Source organism: Oncorhynchus keta, chromosome 2 (genome assembly GCF_023373465.1).
Source record: "Oncorhynchus keta strain PuntledgeMale-10-30-2019 chromosome 2, Oket_V2, whole genome shotgun sequence".
Taxonomy (NCBI): Eukaryota; Metazoa; Chordata; class Actinopteri; order Salmoniformes; family Salmonidae; genus Oncorhynchus; species Oncorhynchus keta.
This window is the reverse complement of record NC_068422.1, coordinates 58,394,429-58,404,319: the sequence shown is the minus strand read 5'-3', so window position 1 is coordinate 58,404,319 and position 9,891 is coordinate 58,394,429. Positions and strand designations below refer to the sequence as shown.

The following is a 9,891-nucleotide window of genomic DNA, read 5'->3' as shown; positions in this document are numbered from 1 at the left end:
CTGATCTCATGATCGCCATCTAGCTGGCACCATGTTTGATGCAGGTATATATGGTTGATTTGCTTATGTTTTATTTTGCATCTATACAGTTATTGTCAGGCATGGCTGTCAAAATGGTTCTGGTTGAGTTGGCCTATTGTTATACTTGTAAATGACAAAAATTGTGCAATAACCACAACCAGTTGAATGCATTCACGTTCACGACGCCAGGTGGCAACAAAGTCATTTTGAATAGAAAGTCATTTGAATTAGTGACGTCTTACCTGCGCCGGAAGTGTCATTCTTCAACGCTGACGCGTTACCTTTATCCAGAGCTCGTCACAGTTGAACGTCAAGCCTGTGTTATAACGGTCCATCTAAATTGCTCGAATACTGTACAAGTCGATGTCAAAAAAGTACCTACTACGCGTACGTGAAAGGAGCAGCAGCAGCACAGGGTTGAGGAACTAATGGCGGTAGGAGAATCTTTGATCTGCGTATGTTTCAGGTTGGGCAGAGAGCATAGGATAACGAGTCTACTATGCTTTATAACACCATAGCAACTAACTCACCCTCGGTTATAAGTACCTATTGACTAATTAATTTAATAGAATGATAAACTGTGTATCAAAGCCAATTAATTAGCTTGAGCCAACGTTAGTTAACAAACCCTACACAGCCTGTCTCCATATTGATGCTCGTAAGCTATCTTACTTCTGAGTCCATGCAATGTTGACAATGTTGACTACACTAACAGCCTGCCTTTCTAATGCACACAGCCCAAAGGTAAGGTCGGCACTAAAGGCAAGAAGCAAATCTACGAGGAGAATGGGGCGACACTCAAGTTCTACACCAGAGTAATCTTGGGAGCCAACGTAAGACACCATCTTCCTTGTCAATGTTACCTTTTGAATGGAAATTGTGACTAGTACAGCACCTGACACTTGTTTCTCTCCCAGGCGATATACACTGCGTTAAACCTCTTGGTCTTCTATAGCTCTTCAACGTTTTGGACATGGGTGAGCGAGTGTGTATGTTATTGACATTGATGGCTCCTCTACTGTTGAGCAGTAAAACTGGGACGATTGCGGATTACTACATGTATTCTTTCCTCCTCCCTTCCTGGTTTCTCCCCCACTGTCTCATTCCCCCTGTCTCTCTTCTTTCCTCCATCTCCCACCCCTGTAGTTTGCCCTGGTCTTTGCACTAGCAGTGTATGTGGGCAGTTACCGCTCCATGACTGCCATGGCCAAAGCAGTGTTTGGTGAGGATGGGAGTTTGCTGGACGGAGGAATAGATCTGAACATGGAGCAGGGGATGGCAGAGTGAGTGCTCACACTGCCGGAGTGTCTGTTTCCGTGAACATGAGTGTGCAAACATACAGTGTGTGTGTGACAGAGAATTGCTGAGTATTACAGCCTGTTCAACATGCATGTAACATTGGTACCCTTATCTCCATTCAAGGGTACATCTCTCAAAGATGTGATGGCAGTGTGGTGCATTATGATGGATTCTTTTTCATTTTAGGCATCTGAAGGATGTTATCCTGCTAACTGCCATATTACAAGTGCTCAGCACCATCTCCTCCTGGTTCTGGTATCTTTGGCTGCTGGTGAGCGTTTATCCCATACTTGCTGTACTCTCTCTTTGGTTATTTATTTTCCCTTTCTTATGGACCTCGTTGATCTCTTAATCAATCTGTGTGCGTCAGGCCCCGGCCCGTGCAATGTTCCTGCTGTGGGTGAACTTCCTAGGCCCCTGGTTTTCGGCCGAGACCCCTGGTGCCGCCCCAGAGGAGGTGAATGAGAAGAAGCAGAGACGACAGGAGCGCAGACAGATGAAGAGGTTCTAGCTTGGCCGACTGCCGCGGTATTTCTATACACAGAATTAGTCTAAATACAGACAGCCAGGAACTCTACGGTTAAGTTATTCAGGAGGAACTTTTAACGTGTGCCCAAAGACATCCAGGTATGGATGAAGAACTGAACCGGACCCTGTGGGTTATCTGGTTTTCCTCTTTCGCCCCATCCCTCATCCTTCCCTTTCTTCCTCTCCCCTCTAGCCCTATCCCTTTTTCTTTACATCTGGAGAGGAAATCGTCCTTGTTGGGCTGATGACATCATCACCACCAATACATGCTGTCATATACCTTGGCCTGTCATGTGTTTACATTCAATTGTTCATAATCTAGGTCTATGTATCGCATCAATTTCATCTGAACTAGTGAAAAGGATGTGGTGATCTCACCCTATGGCAGACATTTTTATTTTAGACACTGCTCATCAGATCACACACTCATGCCCAATTCCAAATAGACAACGAGCAACAACCACCTAGGTGTTAATCTAGACCAAGGGGGAACTATTACCTTGCTTTTACAGCTATTTATTTCAGATCTATATGACGTGCGTAGGGTTCGGTGCTAGGTGTTGATTTGGAATTGGGAAGGTTGAAATTAAATCCGGTTGTGCGTTGTCCGCAGTGCACCGCTTAAAGTCAATGTTCTCGTGGAGACTCTATTCACTGTTACTGCTGCATATGTCGGCTCAATCGGAAAGGACTTTTACACTGAACAAAAATATCAACACAACATGTAAAGTGTTGGTTTCATGAGCTGAAATAAAAGAGCCCAGATATTTTCCATATGCACAAAAAGCTTATTTCTCTCAAATGTGAACAAATTTGTTGACATCCCTTGTTAGGGAACATTTCTCCTTTGCCAATATAATCCATCCATCTGACAGGTGTGCCATAGCAGAAGCTGGTTAAACAGCAGGATCATTACACCTCAGCACCTTGGGCTGAGGACAACGAAATAGGCGACTTTAAAATGTGTAGTTTTGTCAAACCGATATCTCATGTTTTGAGGGAGTATGCAATTGGCATGCTGACTGCAGAAAGGTCCACCAGAGCTGCTGCTAGATAATTTAATGGTCATTTCTACCAGAAGACGCCTCCAACATCATTTTAGAGAATTTGGCAGTCTGTCCAACCGGACTCACAACCGCAGTGAACGTGTATGGCTTCGTGTTTGATGATGTCAACATTGTGAACAGAGTGCTCCGGAGCGGCGGTGGGGTTATGGTATGGGCAAGCATACGCTACGGACAACGTACACAATTGGATTTTATCGATGGCAATTTGAACGCTTAGAGATACCGTGACGAGATCTTGAGGCCCATTGTCATGCCATTTGTCCACTGCCATCACCTCATGTTTCAGCACTTTACACAATTTCTGGAAGCTGAAAATGGCCCAGTTCTTCCATGGCCTGCATACTCAGACATGTCACTCATTCAGCATGTTTGGGATGCTCTGGATCGATATGTACGATGCCGTGTTCCAGTTTCTGCCAATATCCAGCAACTTCGCACAGCCATTGCATTCCACAGGCCACAATAAACAGCCTGATCAACTTTATGCGAAGGAGATGTCGCGCTGCGCTGTGGTCACACCAGATACTGACTGGTTTTCTGATCCACTCCCCTGCCTTTAATTATTATTTTTTTAAGGTATCTGTGACCAACTGATGCATGTCTGTATTCCCAGTCATGTGAAATCCATAGATTCGGGCCTAATGAATTTATTTCAGTTGATGGATTTCCTTATATGAATTGTAACTCAGTAAAATCGTTACATGTTGCATTTATATTTTTGTTCAGTTATTAATGGCGCATTGGCTAAATCCGCGATTGGATTGTATCTCGGCCCTGATCATCGTTGTCGCTCCCATCCTTCGCAATGCTGAACAAATGATTTGATTACAAACAATAACAGTGTGTATATGCATTAAGATTTTCAAGTGCATTTCTTCACAGCATAAATAAGCAAGAGGAAATATACAGTGCCTTCAGGAAGTATTCAGACCCCTTGGACTTTTTCCATGTTTTTGTTGATACCGCCTGAATTAAAACATTTATTAAATTGAGATTTTGTCACACGTGATACCGCATAATGTCAATGTGGGACAAATGAATTAAAAATTAAAAGCTGAAATGTCTTGAGTTAATTATTCAACCCCCCTTTGTTATGGCAAGCCTAAATAATTTTATGAGTAAAGACATGTTCAATAACGAGTCACATAAGTTGCATAGACTCATTCATTCTCATTCTGTAGGCAATAATAGTGTTTATCATGATTTTAGAATGAGTACCTTGCATCTCTGCACCCCACACATACAATAATCTGTAAGGTCCCTCAGTCGAGCAGTGAATTTCAAACACAGATTCAACCACAAAGACCAGGGAGGTTTTCCAATGCCTCGTAAAGAAGGGCGGCGGCTATTGGGAAATGGCCAAATGTTTACAACATTGTAGTTATTCCAGAATACTAACCAAATTGACAGTGAAAAGAACGAAGCCTGAACAGCATAAAAATATTCCAAAACATGTTTGCAAAAAGGCACTAAAGTAATAATGTAAAAAATGTGGCAGAGCAATTGACTTTTTGTCCTAAATAAATGTGATGTGTTATGCTTGGAAATGGAATGTTGCTAAGCACAGGCAGAATCCTAGAGGGAAAACTGGTTCCACTGCTTTCCACCAAACACTGGAAGGTGATTTCACCTTTCAGCAGGATAATAATCTAAAACACAAGGCCAAATATACACTGGAGTTGCTTACCAAGAAAACTGTGAATGTCCCTGAGTGGCCAAGTTAGTTTTGACTTAAATCCATGGCAGTACCTGAAAATGGTTGTTGAATGTATAGCGACTATCAACAAACAATTTGACAGAGTTTGAGTAATTTTTGACGAATAATCTGCAAATGTTGCTCAACCCAGGTGTGTAAACTTCTTAGACTTACCCAGAAATACTCACAGCTGTAATCGCTGCCAAAGGTACTTCTACAAAGTATTGACCCAGGGGTATGAATACTTATGTAAATGAGATATTTCTGTATTTCATGTTCAATACATTTGTAGAAATGTGTAAAAACATGTTTTCACTTTGTCAGTATGGGGTATTGTGTGTAGATGGATGAGGGGGAACACAGTCGACGGGTATGAATGCGTTATAAAGACGCTTTAGTAGTATACCTTTTTGTGATGTGTAGCCATCTTGGTGTGAAATCCGTATTTTCTTTCTCCATATCTCCCAACATCATGACCCAGGTTGTGTCATCACTCCCTTTTGCAGATGTGATAGAACTGTCGTCTCAGATCCGCAAAAGAGGAGTGATGGAGGGTAAGATCGTAGAAAACAGCTTCCTGTAGCTAATGCATCCCCAGTGAGTGAGTTATTGCCTGAGCCATTGACAAGCATAGACAAGGTGCTAGGAATGGGGCTATGACCTATGACTGCTGTTCTGGCTTTACCAAAATCATATTTGAATAATACACAAATGAAATGGAAGTATATATTGATGCACTGGTAGTTAGTTGGCAGCAACTTGTGTAATCAATATGCCTATACATTGTAAGCATGTCAATGCAGGGGTGACGTGGTGGTTGAACTCTTCAGAAATGTCTGCCTTTTTTACGATCAGCCAAGAACTATGTAAGCCTAGATATTGTTGCTACAAAGTCTTAATGTACATATGATTAAATTGATTTCAGTATAAAAACAACCTGTCTGAGGACTCATTTTGTCTGTTTTTTTCATAACGATTGAACAAGTACATTTATTTTTGAACAAGTACATTTACTAGCTTTTGATCTGTTATTTCAATGTAGAGAGCAAACATCTGTGCCCAGAAGTCTACAGTATTGTTTGTGTTTTCAATAAATGTATATTAAAGTAACCTTTTCACGATTTTAAAATCTGAAAAACATAGAGTAAAACTTTAACGTTCAAGTAAAAATAATTTGGGGGGACTTTTATTTTGAAAATTATCCGTATGGTCATGTGACCTTAAAGGCTGTTGCTACATCCATTTTAAAATTAAAGTAATGATATGTACACATCATATAACTTAATGCTTCATGTGCTTAGTTCAACTGCCTTGCTACATTCAAACCCAAAATATAAGCTTGTTTTATGCCCATGTTTGTAAACACTATAGAGCCTCAAAACATGGTTAAAACTATAATGTTGATATCATGGATGGTCAGTCCTTGCATGCATAGCTCTTGTCTGTGAATTTGAGAGTGGTTATATTTCTCCAGCCCATCCTTCAGCTTTTTACCAAAACGGGTGGGTTGCCCTCTTATTGTTTCAACGGCAGATGGACTTTAATGGAGCTTGCTTCACAATGCTTCCAATTCAAAAAGAGATTGTAAACATTTTTGCACAATCCCTGTATTTCTATTTCTGTGGACCTCCTCCTCTGTTCATAGTCTGAACATGAACTTCAGACTTAGCGGCACTTCAATACCGAAGTTGCATTTCCGTAGCAGGTTAGGAGACTGAACAGGGTTAAGGTTTGTGAAAATGCTCTCCGAACCTGCCACAAATGTGTTGGTCATGGGCTGCAGGTTTTTGGGCTACTTCTAAATTGCACCATGGCCGTCATGACATTTTTCTTTAAAAATATATATTTCACTGTGACCTGCCGCTGACTATCAGGTAGTGGTTGTATGTTGAGACTGAGTGCTCCCGCTGAGTCACACGAGTGAGAGGAGACAGTCATGACAACTTTAACCAGTTGTAGGTAGGCATGGAGACGTATTTCCAACCCTCTTTCCATAAAACATATTAACGTGCTAGAACTGATGCGCATCAAGAAATAAGGTGACAATGCACAGGAAAACAACTAGGTGCTCTAGAGTGTTCAGTTCAGTTCTTGGGTCTGGAGTGCTGTGTGTGTGTGTGGAAATGTTAAATGGAAGTTATGAAACTCCCTCGTGTGCTTCTGATATTCTGATATGGCCACAATGAAACTGATATTGAATGTGGAGAGTGATACTTTCGCTGGGGATGACCCCCCTAGTTTTATCATTGGAATAGGACACAAAACGAGGGAATGGTGGGCTCTAGGGCCAAGTGGACGACAACGAGCGGTCGGGTTGGCTGTTTGAAGTGTAGATAATGTGTCCTCCCCACTTCTAAAACTAAAGTTGTGCCACTAGATAGATATCTGTTGGCCATTAAGTAGCCTATCATTTTCTATGTAGGCTACTATATCCTACCATTTGATGCAATAAATATGTTGAAATGATATCACTGGAGTCATTGCAAATACATTTTTGCCACTTGTGTAGCCTACCTGGGGCTGGCAAATGGATTTATAAAATTGCCTATAACTTGCAGTTTGTTGTTGTAGCCTTGTGTCATTATGCAATTATTAATGGCTATGTTTAGTTAATGAAATTGGACGTTATCCATTGTGAATATTGTCACAGTTCTATCGCAATTGCATCAGATGTTAGAATGCATTATATAGAAGGTAACAGTCAGTCAGATTAGGCCACAGGTTAAAAAAAAAATGTAAACCCCATCTGTTGTTGACAAGCATAGGCCTATTCAGGTAATATCCATAATAAATATGATTCAAATTCAGTTATTAGTGATTTAAATTACAACCCCATCCTCAGACTATTCCAGCAGGCTATTGGGCAACAGAAGCACTTCTTACCTTGAAATCTTCTCGCTATTCATGTTAAATAAATTAGTCTGTCAATTTGAATTTAGCTAGCTGCTAAATCGTTCATTTGACATCATGCCTAGGCTACTGTAGGCTATAGGCTACCTGCATATACAGTGGCAAGAAAAATTATGTGAACCCTTTGGAATTACCTGGATTTCTGCATAAATTGGTCATACAATTTGATCTGAACTTCATCTAAGTCATAACAATAGACAAACACAGTCTGCTTAAAGTAATAACACACAAACATGTTTTCATGTCTTTATTGAAAACACTGTGAACCCTTGGATTTAATAACTGGTTGACCCTCCTTTGGCAGCAATAACCTCAACCAAATGTCTTCTGTAGTTGTGGATCAGACCTGCATTTGGGTTGAGGTCAGGACTCTGACTGGGTCACTCCGGAAGGTGTATTTTCTTCTGTTGAAGCCATTATGTTGTTGATTTACTTCTGTATTTTGGGTCATTGTCCTGTTGTATCACCCAACTTCCCAATCAGAGACAATGAATAACCCTTGCCTCTGATTGAGAACCATATCAGGCCAAACATAGAAATAGCAAACATAGAAATAGACAAACCAGACACAACAGAATGCCCACCCAGCTCACGTCCTGACCAACACTAAAACAAGGAAAACACACAAGAACTATGGTCAGAACGTGACAGTGATGTCCTGTTGAGCTTCAATTGGCGGACAGATAGCCTTACATTCTCCTGCAAAATGTTTTGATAAACTTGTGAAATCTGTCAATGATAGCAAGCTGTCCAGGCCCTGAGGGAGCAAAGCAGCTCCAAACGATGATGCTCCCTCCACCATACTTTACAGTTGGGATGAGGTTTTGATGTTGGTGTGCTGTGCCTTTTTTTCTCCACACATAGTACCTTCCAAACAACTCAACTTAATTGAATCTGTCCGCTTAATATTTTGCCAGTAGCGCTGTGGAACATCCAGGTGCTCTTTTGCAAACTTCAGACGTGCAAGCAATGTTTTTTTTTGGACAGCGGTGGCTTCTTATGTGGTGTCCTCACATGAACACTATTCTTGTTAAGTGTTTTACATATCGTAGACTAGTCAACAGAGATGTTAGCATGTTCCAAAGATTTCTTTAAGTCTTTAGCTGACACTCTTCTTAACCCCATTGAGCATTCTGCGCTGTGCTCTTGCAGTTATCTTTGGAGGACGGCCACTCCTAGGGAGAGTAGCAACAGTGCTGAACTTTCTCAATTTTTGACAATTTGTCTTACCATGGACTGATGTATCTCTACAAGCCTTGATTTTCCTTTGTAACCCTTTTCAGCTTTATGCAAGTTAACCATTCTTAATCTTAGCTCTTCTGAGATCTATTTTGTTCGAGGCATGGTTCGCATCAAGTAATGCTTCTTGGGAATAGCAAACTCACATTTTGTGAGTGTTTTTGATAGGACAGCTCTAACCAAACATCTCCAATTTAATTTCATTGATTGGACTCCAGGTTTTAGCTGACTCCTGACTCCAATTAGCTTGTGGAGAAGCTATTAGCCTAGGGGTTCACATACTTTTTCCAACCTACACTCTGAATGTTTAAATTATGTATTCAATATAGACAAGAAAAATACAATGTGTGTGTTATTAGTTTAAGCACACTGTGTTTGTCTATTGTTGTGACTTAGATAAAGATCATATAAAATGGTATGACCAATTTATACAGAAATGTGGGTAATTCCAAAGGGTTCACATACTTTTTCTTGCCACCAAACCATGGCAAAGTTTAATTACAACCATAAACCCAGATTTTAGTAGGCTCAGCCTATGCCTATTGAAATTACAAGTCAATCTTGCAAATTGGCCATTTCTAATGGTTCATAGTCTTATCAGGCATACAATAATGGCACAATTGCCAGAAAATAGCCTAACACTCTTCTGAAGGTTAGCCAAGTGTTTATTGTACTGAGATTGAGATCCTTTGTCCAACTTTCTTCCCTCAAACTCTCCTGTCGGATGTATCTATAGTTATGCACAGAAGGGATTTATTTACAATTAAACTAGTTATTTATTCTATTATCTTTATTCAACTAGGAAAGTCAGTTAAGAACAAATTCTTACTTACAATCACGGACAAACCCTAACGGCGCTGGGCCAATTGTGCGCAGCCCTATGGGACTCCCAAAACACCAGCCTGGAATCGAACCAGGGTCCATGGTGACGCCTCTAGCACTGAGTGCCTTAGACCGGTGCGCTACTAGGGAGTTAAATCGACATCGACTGATGGAAAACGACGTGGCGAGTTTAAAATAAGAGCGAACTATCTTTTCTCTTGCGACATATTCAAATTAATGTATTAGTCACGATAGCTGCCAATAATTATAATTTTGATGGAAAAACTTTAAAAAAAAATGCATCGTTAC

At 40.7% G+C, this 9,891-nt stretch overlaps 1 protein-coding gene across 1 annotated transcript; it reads left to right on the top strand.

The window, feature by feature from the left end:
* The first annotated feature begins 281 nt into the window (after window positions 1-281).
* Window positions 282-5,551, top strand: LOC118402996 (transmembrane protein 208-like). The gene is made up of 6 exons (XM_035801424.2): window positions 282-455; window positions 759-854; window positions 939-998; window positions 1,168-1,304; window positions 1,507-1,591; window positions 1,691-5,551. The coding sequence occupies exons 1-6, from the start codon at window positions 450-452 to the stop codon at window positions 1,829-1,831; spliced, it is 525 nt and encodes a 174-aa protein (XP_035657317.1). The 5' UTR covers window positions 282-449; the 3' UTR covers window positions 1,832-5,551.
* Window positions 5,552-9,891: the final 4,340 nt, after the last annotated feature.

Excerpts from the sequence above, each read along its gene's own strand:
- LOC118402996 (XM_035801424.2), top strand. Across the intron at positions 855-938 it reads GAGTAATCTTGGGAGCCAAC|GCGATATACACTGCGTTAAA; the intron begins GTAAGACACCAT and ends TTTCTCTCCCAG. Across the intron at positions 1,305-1,506 it reads ATGGAGCAGGGGATGGCAGA|GCATCTGAAGGATGTTATCC; the intron begins GTGAGTGCTCAC and ends TTTTCATTTTAG.